This window comes from Polyergus mexicanus, unplaced genomic scaffold (assembly GCF_030449975.1).
Source record: "Polyergus mexicanus isolate NDT 795.1 unplaced genomic scaffold, iyPolMexi1.0 SCAF_6, whole genome shotgun sequence".
NCBI classification, from domain to species: Eukaryota; Metazoa; Arthropoda; class Insecta; order Hymenoptera; family Formicidae; genus Polyergus; species Polyergus mexicanus.
In genome coordinates, this window is record NW_027223326.1 from 4,151,743 (window position 1) to 4,171,853 (window position 20,111).

At 43.1% G+C, this 20,111-nt stretch overlaps 2 protein-coding genes across 2 annotated transcripts in view; one reads left to right on the forward strand and one right to left on the reverse strand.

The window, feature by feature from the left end:
* Positions 1-20,111, forward strand: part of LOC138934300 (uncharacterized) — a 320,386-nt gene that overhangs the window by 208,410 nt on the left and 91,865 nt on the right. The gene's annotated exons all lie outside the window — the stretch shown is intronic.
* LOC138934179 (uncharacterized) lies at positions 13,720-15,568 on the reverse strand. Its single transcript, XM_070297639.1, has one exon. It carries the CDS (start codon positions 14,875-14,877, stop codon positions 13,771-13,773), a length of 1,107 nt encoding a protein of 368 aa, XP_070153740.1. The 5' UTR covers positions 14,878-15,568; the 3' UTR covers positions 13,720-13,770.

Genomic DNA, 20,111 nt, shown 5'->3' on the forward strand with positions numbered 1-20,111 from the left:
GATGAGCGATTAGAGATATCTCTTTCCGGTAATGATAAATTAGAGATATCTCTTTCCGGTAACGATAAATTAGAAATACCTTTTTAGATATCCCTAGATACTTTTTTCCGGCGATGATGATCTTATTGTTCGCAGAGTATTCGGAATGCGCATTATCTAACGGATGTTTTTTGTTATTTCTATTTTTATTATTCATTTGTCCTCTAAAAAGGACACTCGATGAGCGAGTAGAGATATCTCCTTTCCGGCAACGAAACGGTCGCGGAAGGAAGACGCGGCGCGATCGATAAATTGTACCGCAACATTCCGCGCGTCGATCTTTATAAAACGCGAGATCGTTTCGAGAAGCGTTAAAGTATTCTCGTTCGCGAGATAACGAAGCTCGAAACGACGGAACGTGAAGTGACGAGAATTAAAATCGGTCGTGATCTGTTCGATATGGAACGAATCGAACAGATCATTAACGCGGCTGATTATATTAACGTAAACGGGGACTTAATCGCGATAAAATCCTATGTTCTGGGAGATCTCGCTACGGATTTGCGTGTGGAAGCGCAAGGTGTTATCGATAATAGTCCGGATTCGTTTAGACTCGCTTTCCAGTTAAACGAAGACGTAGATATCGCACGTTTAATGTAAGTATCTAATTGAAATTATAATAAATTATAATAAATTATAATAAATTATAATAAGTTATAAAAAGTATAATAAATTTTATTAATTTTTACTTTTATTAATTTTTACTTTTATTAATTTTTACTTTTATTAATTTTTACTTTTATTAATTTTTACTTTTATTAATTTTTACTTTTATTAATTTTTACTTTTGTATTTTAGACAAGAAATAGAGAGCTGTGTAAAAACAGCGCGAGAATCGCTCTATGATTTAATAAATAAAACGAGAACTATGCTCGCACAAGCGCAAAGCGTTCACAGCGCATTGCGCGACGCTCGTCGACGCGGCGAGAGCGATTTCGCCGTTCCCGAAATTAGGCGAGTCGTCGCATCACAGATCGATGAGGAGCCCGAATCGCGACCGATCGGCGAACTCGAATTACGATCAATGGAGAACGAGGCCGAACCGGCGACGGTTAACGAGAGTAAATCGCAGACGAATGTACGATGGGCGAACTATGAGCCCGAATCGCAACCGTTCGACGCGGAATAATTTTACGCGTTAATAAAGCGCATTTGTAAGATATAATTTTTATGAATAAATGTTATGTATTAAGCGAAACGTTGATTTTTTACGCTTTTCTTTTCTTCTTCCGTATCCTCTCGTAATCATCTGTGTCCGCATTAAGTATATTTAAATAGATTTAAATAGATTTAAAATCTCTTTACTTTAAGTTTATTATGCAACCGCGATAATCTATGGATAATTATAAATTAAGGTTTTATTAGATTTAATTTTTGAGATTTGATATATAAAAATGTAGTTTAAATATAGAATGAAATACTTAATAATTAATTCAATACATTATAATTATATATAAAATTTAAAATATTCTATAATTAAGTTTATTATGCGATCGCGATAAAATAATATCTATGGACAGTTATTATAATTAAATTTGTTACGCGACCGCGATAAAGGATGCGACCGCGATAAAGAAAAAACGCGGTTCGTTCGTATAACGTATATTTTGCAACAATATATAACATATTCGTGATTAAATTTATAGATTATAATTTAAAATATATAATTAATTTGATACATTATAACTTAAATTTATATAACTTAAATTTATATAACTTAAATTTATATAATATAAAATCAATCGCTCATATTGCGCAAACGGTCGCGTCGCTCAAACCACCAATCGTGCAATTTACACGCGTTTTCTAACGCGCAATTTTTCGCGTGGTATCCGCAATGAAAGGCCCGCGAAGCGTTCAGAGTCTCCAGACGTTCGATGTCTTCGTAATCGGCGTCGATAGTCTCGACAGAAACGGCTATATCGCGATCGTCAGCGACGTTTCCTAAGATCTCGATTAACCACTTCTTCTTCTCGTGACCTTTGACATAGATCTGCACCGTCGAATCAGGGTTAGATCCTCGACATATGGCATCTCGAACGAGTTTTTTCATCGACCCATAATTTGTGTGTCCATCATTCCACTTTAGCTGATGATGATTCGATATCAACCAACACGCTCGCGATTTTTCCGCTCTCGTGAGCAAATCCCACGACATCGGCGAGCGAAAGATGTGATGCGTCAATTCTACACCATTTCTTAATACGGCTACTTCATTCACGACGAATTTTTCGTTAACTACGAAACCTTGAAGATCGACAAAAATCGGTGTGTCCATCGTCGTTGTTAGCGATACTCGAAGTGTTTCTTTCTAGATTTTTCTAAGCGTTTTATTCTGTCTCCATATTTTTTCGAGTATCGTTGCGCTTACACGATTCTGCGCACGACGTTAGTGAGCGGATTGTATTCTACCACTCGATCGTGAATAATAAGACAGTAAGCTGTGGTATTAGAGGGGATGTTTTCCTTGCAGTCGAACTCTATGCAAACGTCCACAGTGGCGCTTTTAATTGACTCATTCTGTCGAGAACAGTCGATGACTACGAGTGGGCCGTGAATTAAAAATTTATCTAAATTTAAGAGCGTTTCGTCGTTTTCGCATCCGTAGTACGTTTTTCGAAATTTCGAATACATATCGTATAATACGGCGATTTTATGTTTATCGAAATCTAAATTCATGTCATCGTAAGGATAAAAATCGGAATTAAGATACAGTTTGACATTAGTTAGTTTACAATTATCGAATAAAGAAGGCTCCTCGGACAGAACGTTCTTCTTTCCAGATTGTAGCGCGAAGATAACGTATCGCGGTTTCTCGAGTTGTGTTGCCGCTTTGACGGCCCACGAGTGTTTGGTCGTGTTCTGTAGAAGCGGAAACTCGTAAAGATCCCATGAGCGAAAAGCGACGCTCAAATATCGTCCACTATCTAACGTGCGCAATAATCTTAATTTATTAACATCATTCAATACTATATGAGGCATTCGCCATTGTATTTTTAACAAAACGATTTTAGGTTCTTGCGTTTCGCGCGATATAACGCAATTGTTATCGTTGCGCGCTCGTATTAAAATAAGCTCGTGTCGCGCGTTGATCACAACGCGCTTGTAATCTTCGCAAAAACCTAATAGTACGTTAAGAGGTACGCAAAAATTAAAATCACCGATTGACGAATGAGTTGTTGCTAATAAGTCCCATCCAGCGTTTTTTAATATTTTACTTCTTTCGACTGTCAGCGACGCGTAATTTTTAATCGTACTCGTTATTCCAACGTTTCTGTTTCGATCGATCTCTACGCCATCGAGCTCGTAGCGAATTTCCTCGAACATAAACGCCGCGCAATTGTTTACTAATCTCGTTATCGATGCGATTTCCTCTTGCGCGCTCGATGTTTCCTTCGACTCGAGTCTGCCCTCAATGTAGATAAAACTGTCGCAAGGTAACGTATACAAATCTTGCTGTTGTATAGGAATTCGTATCTCATCGCTATTTCCGAACGTAGTATTGGCGTAAGGGTTGTACGTGTGAGTTTCGATCTTGACGATGCGATCGTCGAAGATTGGCTCCCCACCGATACTTAGAATGTCGCACATTCCGCTTTTTACGAAGAAGCGGTTCTCGGCACGACAAAACCCAAAGAGCGCAGAAAAGTCTCGTTGGCAGCGGTTAGTCTTCCTCCCTTTTTTCTTCTCTTTTCTGCGTTTAGAGGTGACGCGACAGCGATAATAGGTGCGTTTCTCGCATTCGATCCATTCACTACGAGCATCGCGCGCTTCTCTACCGTTTTCGTCGCACGTGTAGACGAATCGTAATTTCTTCGCCGCGAAAATCGATCAATTTTCCGTTTTGGTCCACAACACGCACGTTTATATCGGTAATGGTCCGTGCGATGATCGGAAGGTAAATGATCTGCGTTGGAATTTCCGACACTTTATATCCGGGTGGAACGTTAGGCGCGAATTCGTGTATAGTATGCGCGGATTTGTCGTTATGATACGCTCCTGTTGTAACGTTGCACTCTATTCGAATAAGGTTAATGGCCATAATATTTATTGGCTTATCGGATGCATACCATTTATTCGGTTGTAATACACGAGACGAGAAACCCAGGAGCGAACCGATATTATCGGGTTTTGTAAAATTTACTCGATATGCGCATTTAATTTCGCTTTTCATAGTGTTATCGTTACCGCGAAGCGTTATAGAATTTTCACTTTTATCGCCATTCTCATCGTCTTCGAAATAATCGTCATCAACATCATATATGTAATCATCATCGTTCGTTTCCGGTTTTTCATTTTCGCGTTCTCGTTCCTCCTCTCTCGCTCGTCGTTTATGACGAATCGCCGCTCTTAGATACGCGTTTATAGCGCTTAATTCGTAAGATCCTATTGGAATTGCGATAATCTCGTCATTATTATCGAAGTAAAATTTATTATTCGTAGAATTTATATTCGGTATCGTATTATAAGTTTCAAAATTGGTTAAACCTAATTCGTAATCGTCGTCGTTTAAATCGAGAGGCGGAAAATAACTCGCCGCGAGAATACTGCTTCGTCCGGAAAGAGTGAGAGTTAGCGACATGATCGGCGAGAGCGATCGAACTGCGTTCGATTGACGAATAACGGTTGATATTATAGTCGACGATTCCTCCAATCGACTTCTCGGAGAAATCGAAGACTCAATTGTCCGCAAATATTCTGATCGCGCGTCTGCTCGGAGCGACGATTGTATCGAATGTTCGCGTCGCGCCCGAGATAACGCGCGAGTTCGCGTGGAGGACGAAGATCGCCGAAACCGTCGTAGTAAATTGCGTCGCCCCCTTTTTTCGCGTACGCTACCCAATGAGTACCCGGTCCGGATGCGTCGTCTAAATTCACAATGCCGCTCTCATCGCGGCGCGCTTGCGACGGAAGCGCGTTGCGCATAAACACACCTCTAAAATGAGGTACGCGCGAGAGTATCGCCGCGCGATTTAATTGTTCGTTCGTTGTTGCTCCGACGGATGGGAGAATCTTTAGCGTCTGTTTACGCGAAGTTTTTTTTTAGCTCTTCTTCTCGTTGAGGACACGCCACTTCCACGTTTGTACGGCGCGAGATATAAACCGCGACCTTCCATCGCGCGATCATGACGCTGCAACTCTTCCAGTTGTCGTCGCGCTGCTTTGCGATCGTTCACCGCTTTCGCGATTCCCGCCGCTCCCCCGGCCAAAGAACCGAGAGCTCCTAATAACGGTAGCAGGGGTAAAAAGCCGCCGCGTTTCGCTATCGGAAGCGTTTTTTTTCTCGTAGCGATTATTATTCTTTTGTTCTTTTTTCTCTTGATTTTCGTTGTACCCATTCCAAGTTTTGTCTTCGATTTCATAGCCATCCATACAGCCGCCGCGGCGGCTCTCTCGCCGAGAGTCGAGTCTTTAGCCGCGACACGTTCGCGTGCTTTTTTGGCAAGCGCGTGGTCAGCGACGTGTCGATCAGCGAGCTCGCCGCTCCGCGAGTACGCGATATCGTGCTCGCGGCAGGCCGCGTCCAGAGGATTGACACCTCGATCACCTCGCGCGAGTCGTTTCGCAAGACGAGTACCCGGCCCGCAAAATTGATATCCAGGTATATGTAGTTCGAAAGGGAGTGCGTTTATCGCTCTATTCAACAAGCCAGCGCCATGACTCACACCGTACTGCTGTTTCGCGAATTGCATTCGCCGCAATCTTTAACAAGCGGCGCCGGACCGTCGATGTGTGTTCGTTGCCAAGGGCGATTATAATGCTCTAGACATCGACGGTAGCGCCGCACCTCCGGATCCACTTTTATATATTCAGGCAGTTTCTCCCACAATCGTTCTACGTAGCGACCGAAATGCTTTAGTAAAATTATTTTCGGAATATACCGCAATTGATCGGTGGTGAAATCGAGAATATCGTCGCCATCTATTAGTAAGATAAACATTTCGATTCACCGCGCGCAATTCACTACTGCGCGATTGATGGCAATCTATTCGTATATAAATTAAAAAGTCTCGCCCTGCCTTACGCGAGTGTACCGCGCACGCGCGCAGCAAGAGGAATGCGTTTCGTGCGGCAACCGATCGCGATAAAGGTGACGAACCTCGATAATAAAACGCGACCGTCGAAAGAAACGCGTAGACACGGTCGTCTATTACCGAGCGCTATTCGTTGCGTTATTTGCGGGCCTTCTAGTTGCGGCAAAACAAACGCATTAATAAGTTTGTTGGAGAGTCCGCATGGTGTACGCTTCGAGAACGTTTATGTTTACTCAAAGTCATTGCAGCAGCCTAAATATCAATATTTAGAAAATTTATTAACACCGATGGAAGATATAGGTTATTTCACATTTTCTAATAACTTTGACGTTATTTCACCCAGCAAAGCTCTCCCGAATTCGATATTCGTGTTCGACGATGTAGCGTGCGACAAACAAAATACTATCAGAGAATATTTCGCTATGGGTCGACACTCGAACGTCGATTGCTTCTATCTGTGCCAAACGTATGCTAAAATACCGAAGCATTTGATTCGAGATAACGCTAATCTGTTAATTCTTTTTAAACAAGATGGTACTAATTTACGTCACGCATACAACGATCACGTGAACACGGATATGTCGTACGAGAATTTTCACGCGCTATGTCGCGCGTGTTGGCGATATAAATATGGTTTCTTAGTAATCGACAAAGATAGCGCGCTCCGCGCTGGTAGATATAGACGAGGATTTAATGATTTCATTGTACCGTAGAACGATCAGTTGTCGCGAATACGTCGAACGCGTCAATCGCTCTCTCGCGAGTTAGAAGAAGTTGCAATGGCCTCGACGGATATCGGCGAACGCGAAAAAACAGCAAAAGAGATAGCTAAAACGCGCGCATCGATTCGTAAAAAACACAGAGCATTAAAAACTGGAAAAATGGAAAGCGAGATCGCGATAGAGAGTCGTTTCAAACCAATCGTCGAACCGCTGCGACGCATCGCTGATCGCGCTGAGCGAGACGAGATAGAGCGAAATGAAATTAAGCGCGAAATGATAAAACAAGACGCAACCGACATTTCACCCTCGACGAGCGTCGAGGAAAAATGGAAAGATGAAGCACTAACTCCCGTTTGGAAAAAACCTAAAGCGAAACGAATACGCGCTCGACGACGATTGAACGCCGTTTCTACTCCATTAAACGAATCTTTCGTCGAAAGAGACCCATTCGCGCGAAACGAAACCGAAGAATATGAAACGTTCGAATCCGAGAGTCTCGAATCGCCCTCGATATCCGAAATACCCGTTAAACAAATTTCGCGAATTGCTCAAGATCGCGAAATATCGCACGGTCGACTAGGACCGTTAGGGCGAAAATATATGGGGACTCTTCTCGGCGGAGAAGCGCCGAACGAGATTGATCACGTTTACGGAGTTTACATCGGCGAGAAAGGTGCGATGCTCGGCGATAAGCGATTTGACGTAGACGCGAATGATTCCATATTTATAGATGAGATTAAATATGTCGGTACTCCCGGTTTGTATGAATTAATTTTTATGAAAATTCCTAATAGTCTCATATATACAGAAAAAGATAAATTAACATACAGAAGTATATTGTTAACAACGAACGCTCATAGACGTGATCATGACGCTAAAAAATCTGTCTTAGGAAATAAAGGATATAAATACAAATTTATTATCGCTCCGCTTATTCACAACAGCGGCGCGAAAAAAACAGGCGCGGGTCGCGTATCGTCGACTATGCGTGTCACGGACAATAAAATCGATTACGTCCATTGGGACGATCCAAACGAATTAGTGGATCGTCTGCGATTATTAGACGCTTCGCGTCGAGCCGGCAACAACGCTCACGAAAACGAGATTCTATCGATAATCGAGGAGCTTCGCGAAACAGGAGCGATCGTATAAATCGAACTGTCGCGTGGATGACTGTCGCAGTCGTACGCGGAATTCGCGATGTCCGTGAGCAAATTTGGCTCACCTTTAAAAAATCGAGGCTACGACGCGAGAACCGGAAGACTACGTCCGGCTATCGAGTCTCTGCGAAATTACGTGCGCGATAACGCGCTGTGTCTAAGCTCTTCCATTGAATACGACGCGAGAGAGCGTAAAATAAAACGCTTGGCTCAACCTGAGGAGGACGCCGATGCGACAAGCAAAAGCTACGTCGAGGGAATCACATCGCAATTAAGAAAAGACGCGAACGAAGCGGGACAGGGCGTCATTCTACTATTCACGAGACTCGCTCACCTCGATAGCGCTTTAGGTAAACGAATAGACGTCGCGGAGAGTTTCGTTTCCGAGATAAAAACACGCGATGACGTTCTGAGTAAACGAATAGACGCTGTGGAAAATTCCATTTCGAGAATAGAAACGAGCGCTAACGCTCTAGATAAACGAATCGATGTTTTAGATAAACGAATCAAAGGTTTAAGCGATCAAATCGAAGTCGCGAAAAAAACTATATCGCTCAACGCGACGGAGTTCTCGACGAGAAACGCGAACGATCGTAAAATAATGTTCAATCAAGGTAAAACAATAAAAGAACTAAGTCAAAAATCGCGTATCGCGGCGAATTCCGCGGTGAAATCCGAGACGAAGATACGAGAATTGGAAAATTCAACGTCACGATTGAAGAGAGACGCAGACGAGCTATCGGGAAGAGTGAGAGAACTGGCAAAGATTAGCGGGAGCGGCGAACCGCTCGAAAGAAAGATTAGCGAGAGCGGCGAACCGCTCGAAAGAAAGATTAGCGGGAGCGGCGATCCGCTCGAAAAAGAGATTAGCGGTAACGACGATCCGCTCGAAAGAGAGATTAGCGGGAGCGGCGAACCGCTCGAAAAAGAGATCCAATTCAACGTTATTCTCGAGAGAAAGAAAAAAGAATTATGAGCGTTAAAAGCGTCGTCGCGTTGCGGTGCGCGGGTACGACGACCTATGGCAAGCGGATGTGGTCGAGATGCGTCCTTACGCGAGACTCAACAAAGGCCACAACTACATACTCACCGTTATCGACGTATTAAGCAAATACGCATGGGCTGTACCGCTTAAGAGCAAAAGCGCGAACGAGGTTACTCGAGCGTTATCTAAAATAATACGAGACTCTAAGAGGTGTCCGAAAAATCTACAGACCGATAAAGGAAAAGAATTTTACAATGCCGATATGCGAAATTTTACGAAGAAGCACGAAGTAAATCATTATTCGACATATTCGGTGATGAAAGCGTCGATAGTCGAACGATTCAATCGTACGCTCAAAAATTTTATGTGGAAGTATTTCACGCTAAACGGAACGTACAAGTGGATCGACGAGTTACCACGACTCGTCGAGGAATATAACACGCGAAGACATCGCACTATAAATATGAGACCTGTCGACGTAACTCCAAAAATTGCCGATAAACTTTTAAATACTGTATACAGCAATATAAAAATCGCGGCTCCGGCGAAATTTAAAGTAGCCGATCCGGTACGCATCAGTAAATTTAAAACGATTTTCGAGAAAGGCTTCACACCCAATTGGACTACAGAGATTTTTCGAATAACTAAGATACAACGGACTAATCCCGTAACGTATCTATTAAAGGATTCGCGCGGCGAGCCGATCGCAGGAGGATTCTACGAGCACGAATTGTTGCGCGTTGGCGATCCCGACGTGTATCTCGTAGAAAAGGTGCTGCGTCGAAAGGGTGACAAGATTTACGTGAAATGGTTAGGAATGGACGAATCGCACAATTCTTGGATAAATAAAACAGCTGTATTATGATAAAAATGTATTTTTATTAAATAAAACTACATAGTATACATATTATACATATTATATATTATACGAAATTGTAGACATGTTAAAACTAAAATAATCGTATAATTATAAAACAAGGAAAATCTTAGAAAAAATTGTAGACATGTTAAAACTAAAATAATCGTATAATTATAAAACAAAGAAAAAAATAATAACACAATACAATTAAAATTAAAACTTGTGAAAATCGATTAACCGTTTAAATAATCGATTATAGAGTAATTATCATTATTAATCTTTAAATCGTATGATTATAAAACAATCGTAATTTTGTACGAGTTCTCTCTTGCGCTCCATATAAACTCTTTCTCGCGCCGCTACGCGGCCGCCATATCCTGCGTTCTCTCTTTTGCGCTTTATGCGGACTCTTTTTTATATTTTATATATATTCTTCATCGCATTGTTAAGCGAACATCGTATCTCGCGGTAACTTTATTCTCGCGGTAGCTTTATTCTCGCGTTACTCTATATATAACACTTTCAAGAATATAATAAAGAGTCATGGAAATCATCGATCTGTCCAATTCGCGGCTAATCTCGACTCGATTTATGGCAAATTCTCGCATTCTATCTCGTTTGCATGTAGCATGTAGCATAATATATGTTCGATGCTAATGAAGTAGAATGCGAATTTGCCAAATCAAGTCGAGATTTGCCAAGACTTGGACAGAATGGTGGTTTCCACGACTTTTATATCGCAAAAACACAAAAAGTTCATTTTTTCGCGTTCTATACGAGTTCTCTCTCGCACCGCTACGCGGCCGCCGTATCCTGCGTTCTCTCTTTCAAACTTTATACGTACTCTTTCTCGCGCTTTGTATACATTCTTTATTACGTCACTATGATAACACTAAAACTCGCATTAACATCTTTTTCACATTATTCTATATAAAACACTTCCGAGAGCATAATAGAAAGATCGTGAAAATGTACGATCAGTCTTATTTATAATAGATTTTATATCTAATACCTATTATATATAAGACTGATCGAACATTTTCACGATTTTTTATTAAAATCTAATAAATAAAACCGATTAATTTTTATTATTTTATTAAAAATCTATTATAATAAATTATATTCAAATTATATTCAAATTATATTATTCGCGCAAATTTGTTCTTCGAAACGATTCGTAGAACGTCCATCGATGTTTTTTCGACGCAATCGTGAATTATATCGAAAATACAATGGTAATATATTATTTATAAAATATGTTTATACTAAATAAACTACTAACTAAAGTTTAAATGTTTTAAGAAACGTATAGTATTTTTTCGCTCCCTACAACGGTATTTTATAATGTCCCCACGGTAACGTATCCGTAGTTCCCGATATCGTGTATCGTTTGTCATCGTGCGGACTGAGCGCGATTTTCAATTCCGATACTGTATACATCTCGTGTAACTCGGATCTTATACAAAACTGCTCGCGCTTCATCTCGATCCCCTGTCGAAGACAGCGCGCGTAATCGTCAAACGTTATCGTTCTCGCGACAACGCCGCTCTTAACACCCTTGATTCTTTTCGTATCGCTTTTACCGGCGACTCGCAGCGCGTACATTTTCGCTCTAAGTCCAATAAATTCGGTCATAATCGCGCCAGCGTTCTCATCCTTCATCGCACCGGGTATTTTTTTATTAGCGAGAGGCATTCCATACGCATTGTCCATTGCGTAATCGCTCGTATCGAACTTGTCGATATCGCGCTTCATATTCTCGTATATGTCCTCGCACTCGACGCGATAAATGAGACTATCCGTATCGGTGTACATTATTTTACACTTATCTCGATACAATGGTAGCATGTACTCGTAGTGAAATACGTATAAACGAATTTTAGATATATCGAGAATACACATACCTACATAAATTGGTTTATTGAACTTAATCTCGAGTTTACGCAATTCTACAGCTACGAGATCCTCCGCGAAAACGCTTCTACTGTGAAAATTCGGCTTCGCGATCATCGCCTCCGCGCCGTATCGCCCGTCCCATCGAGTCACGAGTCGAACATTCGAATGATTGCGCACGTTTTCCATAGTTTTGCCAAACACGGCATTATTCATTAATTTGTATAGATTTTTCTCAAACTCGTTTTTCGCGTTAATTCGTAATCGTGTATTCAGTTCGATGTATTCGCGCAACCATGAAGATTGCGCGAATCGCAATATTCTGTGTATTTTCGTAATGCGTAATCCGTGTCGAACGCATTGCTGCAAATTGCGATAATATATTACGTAACGGTTCTTATCGTACAGTGTGGCGAGAAGCTTCTCGTCTCGTTTTCCGGGCGGCTTATCGCGCGTCGGGTAGAGTGGCAAGTCAGCGTGAGAATCGTGAAGGTCGGACGGATATGCAAGGTCGACCTCTAGAATATAACCGATAGGCGAGTCCGATGTCACGGACATTAAGTCAACGCTCGTAACGTTATCGATCCATCGAAAATTTTCGTAAGGCAACGATTGACACATCGCCCATCCGTACAAATTATTTATATCGAAGTACATGAGATACGACGATGGTTCCGAAGAATCGTATGACTGTAAATATTTGTTATTAGCGCGCGCGTATCTGTTGGAACATTGACTTAGCCCGCCGCGTATTCCACGCTCCACGAACATTACCATATCAATGTCGGTTAATAATTCGAATCGCACACTCGTATACTTCAAAATAGCGTCCCATGTGTATCCCGGTAACGTGTAATAATACGCGGGATCTAAATTATAACTTCTCATACACGCGTCACGAAAATTTTCGAAAACATCGGCCAATAGAAGAACGTCGGTCTTTAAATACAAATCACTATAATCGCCTAACGTTTCGACGCGAAATCGCTCCCAGACTCTTATCGCGCGCGCGTAATCGTTCTCAGATATCGCGTCACCGGTTAGCGAACTGTGAAAAGCCTCGCGCGGCGGTAGACGAGTCTCTAACAATTTATCTACGTCGTCGACATACTCGTACGGAAATACACCCTTTCGCGCGAGAAGCTCGAAATCGGCGTCGCTAAGATCGGAAAATTCCGAACGCGCGATCCTCAACTCGCTTTTGTCTAGATACGACGCCAATTTCTCGAGACTCGCGCTTAAAAATTTGAAAGAATCCACGAAACGCAACTTCAAGCGTTTTCCGAACCATCCCTCGTCCCACGCATCTTCGACGTTCTTCGTGAAAGAGATATACGTTTCTTTCGTTATCGGCAATATTTCCACGCTACCGGGAAAAGCGTTAGCTACATCTTTAATGATAAAATGCGCGTCGTAATCCGATAAATTGTGAAAGAATACGGGAATTACGTAAGTATCCTTATAATTTAGATTACAATTCGAATGCGCCGGACCTCTGTACCGTCCAGTCAAATGACAGTGATCGCGCACGCGAGCGTCTCCCAATTCGAACGGTTTCTCGCATATGCTGCAGCGCGTCGCGTTTACGAATCTCTCCCATTCATCCGATGTAAGATTCGTCATAGGAGCATCGATATCGAGAACAGTTTTCGCGCGAAGCGCTAGATCGTGCAGTTCTCTAACGAACCACAATACGCAATTTTCACCGCGATAAGCTCTGTAAGTAGAGCTAACGCCATCGAGCGCGCATCGCGCGTAATATCCGGCGCTATAAACTTCGTGATGCTGAACGATAGATGTATTCGACGTTCTCCTCTCCTCTTTCTTCTTCAGCACGCATTCGAGATCAGCGTACACCACGAATGGAAGTCGCTCCTTTCTACTATAGTTACGAAACTCTAACCATTTGTCGTCTTTGGTAGGAAGGACTATAGCGCACTCGTTCATCCTTCCGCAGTCCACGCTGTGAGCCGATAACTTATCGCTCGTTCGAAAATAGTGCATGCATCTGCGATATAACGCACATTTTAAATCTCGCGCATTATCAACATCGCGCGACGATTTTTTTAATTAGTACTCACCGATCGCATATATGCGATTTATGTCGTCTACCGCTGAGTTGCGAGCCGACGAGTCGCGACAAATTCTTAATCCACGCGAAATGCGTCGCGTCATCTCGTCGCGTCATATCGTCAAAATACAACAGATTAACGTGTCTGTTCTTTTTATCGTCAGTGAGACGCAAAGGAACAACGCGACAACCGTCTTTTCCCTCCTTTTTATCTCGAACGGTATACACATTAATAGATATGTCGTTAATACGCTCGAATCTAGTAATTTTGTTCAAACTCATAGGAAATTTAACGCCCTTCAGATTCAGCACCGTCGTGTAATGCGGGTACGAAGATTCCCGACCCACGTTTTTTTCAGCTGGATACAGAGCGGCGACCACCGCCCATGCGAAACACGCATTGTCATTAGATTGCACGTTTATCACCGCTTTCTTCAACGCGATCTCTCGCGGCAATTTAACGCGACATCCCGCGTGCATAGGATTGTATCTGTTCACGTTCACAGTTAAATTGAATATTCGCGATAACGCCCATCCACTATCGCGCTCCTGAAATTCTTCCAACGAGGTTAGAGTAGCGTCGACCACTCGCTTCTCGTACCACTCTCGCAAGTCGGAAAGAGGTAGAAGCGGATAATTCTTCGTGACAATAGTCTTAACATCGATCTTGTCGCCCGAAACGAACTCGCCAATAAATACGGTATTGACCTTAACACCGTTATATTCATTCATAACATCGCGTATTCGATCGAGCACGGTATCTCTAGCGTCCTCGAGAAATCGTCGAGGTTCGATATAATCGAAATTAATAACCGCGCCGGTTAAAACGCGTCTAGAGAAAGCCGTCTCGATCTCGGACCACGAGAATCCCTCGCGTTCCTCTACGTCGCCTCCCACGCGTTCGAAACGTCGACGCAGATCGTCTCTCGCGCCCGTTAATCGAACGATTCGAGCGATAAGAGAATTGATCGCTCCGGTCGATCTCCCTCGGCGCTCTCCTCGACATCTCTCCCGCAGAGACTCGAGACACTCGTCGCACCGTCGCGCCCACGCGCGATACGCGTTCCCCGTCGCGACGTCCCGCGCGCTATCGAGAAGATCGCGCGCCTCCATCTCGTCACTCGTCGTCTAACGAACGCCAAGATTTTTTACAAATAAACCACGTCTCCTCCTCGTCGTAATTCTCGATGTAGAACAAAGCTCTCGTCTCGCAGCCGGCGCACCAATTATTCGACACGTCGAAAACCTCGTCGACGAGATCGCAAGCGGGCACCATCTCGCTATACACCGTTTTCGTCACGTGCGTCGATACGCTCTTCGCGAAACTCGAGCTACGCGCGCAATACGCGCAATATCTCTCGTTCTCCTCGAAATACTCTCCGTTCTCGAATCGGCAACCGAACTTAAAGAAACAATGCACGACGTGATTCACCTCCCACGAAAATTTCGGAATTCCGTATCGCTGTCTCCAATTGCGATAGAGCAAATAGCCATCGGCTCCGACATTCGCGAAAGGTTCGTCGAATCGCGTCTCGCTCGCCTCTCGCACGAACTCTTCCGCGAAATCGATCTCTTCTATACAGTACAAACGATCCTCTATATAACGTTCGCGTAGTTCTTTCTTCAAACAATTCGGTATCTCCAAATTCCATATATCCTCGATACTTCCGATTCGAACATTCACCGCTCTTCCGGCTAATCTCGTTAAAGCGCTCGGCGCGCGCTTCATCGCGCCGCGAAATATCCTCGAACGTACTAACACCTCGAGATCATCGCGGCGTCCTTTTATAACGAGGAAAATAGCGAGGACGCGCCCCCGATTAACCGAACCGGATACTCGCTCTCGGACGCGCGACGTCGCCGGAAAATGAAAAAAAACTCGCCCCGAAACGCGACGAGCGCGCTCGCGCTAACGCGCGCCTCGAGAGGAGCAGAGCGACGAGGGACGCCCCTCCGTCCGCTCGACCGCCCACCGACGATCCCCCGCCCCCTCGACGCCGGGCGCCCGCCGCCCGCTCGCGGATCGCGCGCTAGAAGCGCCCCCCTAAAGAATCGCGACGGCGGATCGCGCGCTAGAAGCGGCGCGCCCCCCTAAAGAATCGCGACGGCGGATCGCGCGCTAGAAGCGGCGCGCCCCCCTAAAGAATCGCGACGGCGGATCGCGCGCTAGAAGCGGCGGATCGCGCGCTAGAAGCGCCCCCCTAAAGAATCGCGACGGCGGACCGCGCGCTAGGGGCGCGAGTCGCGTCGAGGTCGCGAATCGGGAGGAACCGCCACCCCCGAACGCCATCTCTCGAGCGCTCTCGGCGACTCGTACCCACCGCTTCCCCCCGACCGCGCTTCCCCTCTCACCCTACTTACCCCCCCATGCACCCGCCCAGCCCGCTCTCCATCCCTCGGGCGCCCACAAACTGCTCCGAAACTATCTCTCTCTCTTACTCCCCAACGATACCCTCTCTCTCACACTCACGTAAAACTGATCCAAAACCGGCCTTACTATCCTACTGATTAGGTTATTTGTTCCGGAAGTGAAGCTTCTCTGTAGGGAAAATGTATGCGTGGATGCAGTGGGTCCCGCCCCCCATTTTGGGGGGGCCACTTCTGGAAGATATAACCTAACCCAAACCTATTTCTGATTTAGAACTAAAATTTGATTTCGGTTAGGTTATATGTTCTGGAGGTCGAGCCTCCCTATAGACGGGGGGGGGGCGAAATCCACTGCGTCCACGCATACCACTTTCCCATACACACAACAATTTTGGGGTGGACCTCGCTTTGCTTTGTAAAATATATGCTGAACGAGAAATCCGATCGTATTTGTCAAAATTCAGAAAAAACCTTATTCCAAATAATTACCTTGAAACTAAATATTTCCAACAAGGTTTATGTCCGATCGGGACTGTGTCCCGATTGAACATGTGTTCGATCGGGTCTGTGTCCGATCGGGAAATATTGTCGTGTCCAATCGTGCGGTATCCAATAATTCTATATCCAATCGGAATATGTCCAATACTGCGTGTTCAATCGAGCGGTGTCCAAACGTTCCGTGTACAAACGGGATACGCTCCGCGTGGCCGGCAGACGGCGCGCTTAAAATTGTATTGGATGCTCGCACCTTTAATATCGCTAATGATAATAATTGTTGGGGCCAGCTCAACAGAATCGTCGCAGGGTCCATGCAGTATGTCTTGACCGGTAATAGTCTTGTGACCCTCGCCGCTATCTTTTTCTGCAGGCCTCACTTTGCGGCAGTGACGCTCCTGCAGTGCCTCCAAAGAGGCGACTTCTACGGTCCAAAGTCCTTGCGCGAGGATGTATTTGTTGTCCCTTGCGTCGTGCATCACGCGTGCGAGTCCTAATCACGTCGTGACATCAAAAGACGTATCGTTGATTGTTTTTTTTTCGACCGAAATGCTGGCTCATTCTTCCCCTGAAGGTCACTCGAGATCGTCGATAGCTGGTTCTTGTTGTCGCAAATCGGTCCCGCCTTCTCCTCCGATGAGGCTCGTAAAATAAATATTCATACGAAAAGAAATAACAAACGAAATTAATATAATGAACAGAGTCTTGATTAATAACGCTTCTCTGGAGACTGCGGTACAGGTTCTCGCTATTTTTTTCGACTGATGCGGTCCTTCAGCCCGCACTTTGCGACTGGAGAGGAATCCAGCGGATGCGCGCGAGGCGGCAATGTCACAATACATAAAAATGATAATGATCCGTGAGGTGTAAATTAATCCGAACATTTCCTAAATTTCTTTTGATTCTTTTCACGGGGAGTGCGAGATGAATTATCGATTCCGGCATATGAATAATTTTGTGCGCAGTTCCGGCGATATCATTTATCGTGACCTTTAAGGAGCGGATCTTGAGGCGCAACTCCTTATGGCATTCTTCAATGCTTATTATCAATTCGAAGCAGTCTTTGTATTCTGGAAGATCATCATCATACAAAAAAGGTATACAAAAAAGGAGATCGTGACATGTTAGTCAAATTGTGTTTTTTCGTCTGAAACATGTGATCCTTAAGTTTTTGTCGCAATCGTCGCCGATTATCAGGCTGATTGGGCGATCACGAATAAAAAACAGTCCAAGGCACAAGGAATTTCTCCAGGTCAAGGAATGCTCAGAGCACAATTTTGTCTTATACGAAATTCTTATTGACCCGAAGAATTCAGGCAGGCGGTCGTAGCATGTCTGGATCTTTTTAGCATGTTTGTATTTCTTCCGCATGGAGTGACCTACAATAATTGTTGAAAACAAAAAAATGGTCTGTATATACAGATGCTCATTATAATCCACGTTCACAATAATTCACACTACAATTCGCGAGGACAGTTCATAATATTGCACATATTTACTATAGGAACTGCGCTATAGTTAATAAATTGCAATACTGCGGGAACTATAATTGTTAAAGAAGAATTGCCGTCTGATATAACTCTATATGAATTTTGTCATGATGGATTTAGCACGGTGAACTGTGTATAAGATTCTGTATAAGACAGCGATAAATTGATTGAGAGAATTCCTCTCGCATATAATTCGATAGCACACGTTTATAAATATCGACCGATGTCGATAACCAGCACGATTCATCAATCAGAAGATCCTAGTATTCAACTGGCTAATTGGCAATATATGCTATCGAATTCCGCTAATTGATTTTCTCGAAAGATGTTTTTGCATATATTCTATGGATCTATGCTTCATTCTTTCTCTTAAATAATTAGAAAAGTCTAACAAAAATTTCTAATTACGTTTTCTTACGAATCGGGAGATGTTTTTCGAAGAAGAGAAATTTCTTAAAACTTTTGGTGTTAGAGAATTTAATATATTTTCAAAATAACTATATCTAAATTTACAAAAAGAATCAGTCTGCTTCGAGTACAACTTTTCCCTTGTGCTTACAAGAGATACTGCCTTAGCTGCCACATACAATATAATAAAAAAGAAAGAAAAGGATATATTTGGAGAACAATAATTTCACGCAATAATAATAATATAAATCGCAGAAAACTTTACTTCTAATTCTTAATAACAGAATAACTGAATAACCTATTTGGTCTTTTGACTAATATTTAATTTAATTTAAAGAGGCTTTGTATTTATCGTCCGCTAGGCTTATGATCCACACGCTTTCGCTGTCTGTATTAGAGAAAGAGAGAGAGTTACCGTTTCACATAAAGTCGCTAGATCTCGAAAGCTTCAGGGTGCTAACCTATGCAGCGTAATGAGCACACCGTGGAACAATGCACAACCAATCATGAGTCATTATTTCAAAAGGGTTAAAACCGCGTTGAAACTTATTTAACTTATTTAACATTTTTAATTAATATTTCCAATAAGAACGCATTCATTTCAAAATTTATGTACATGATAATAAAAAACGACCAATAAAAACAATATTTAAAAGTCATTTTAGAGCCTTTCTGCTCGTTTTTCTTGCGCTCATTCCGCTTCATGGGGATGTAGGGACTTGAAATCTACGTAACGAAAGTGGCGGAACTGTATGTATATGTACATACGAGGGCTGTATGATAAGTACCCGCGTTAGGGAAGAAAATGCATTTAAAAAAAAAATTGTTTAGTAGTATACAAAAGCATACATTCTGGACCGGATTTTTTTCCACCACCAAAATCAACTAAAAACATCAAAATCATATATAAAATCATTCATAAAAGCAATAAAATCATTAAGCATAAAGCAATAAAAGCAATAAATTTAAAAAAAAAGATAACCATGTGCGTCCTTCAGATTTAGCATAAAGACTAAGCGTCCTACGGACTAAACCTTTCTGGCGCGTCGAAGCGCAAGCGTCCTACGGACTAAGCGTTCCTTGGACTTAGTCTTTGAGACGTCCTTTCAGGTGCCTTTCTGACACATCGAAGCGCTCGGATCACATATCACTCAGTAATTAGTCATGTTTAACTGTTATCTTCGTATGGCTCAGGGAGATAACACATGCCTAGTAATCTTGAGATTGCCGCTTCGTATTCAAGAACCGAAGGTTTGCCGGTTCGAATCCCAACAATTCAAGAGTGTTAAACTCTGAATCAAGATTTTATTTGCCAAGTGCGGCCGGCTTGGTAAATAATATGGCATGTAAAAAATAACTGAGTGGTGTTGTATGTGTGTGTCCTGGCGCCAGGAATAGGAATAGGCAAACCTTCAGTTCTTGAATGTGAAACATTCGACAAGAACTATACAATTCTCTCTGTCACATCTAGGAAACTAGATATGAATTAGAAAAGAATGTATACCTCCAGGGGTCCCTATAAGAGTGTTAAACTTTGAATAAAGAAATAAATTAAAGTTAAATAGAACTAAAAAGAAAAAAATCACC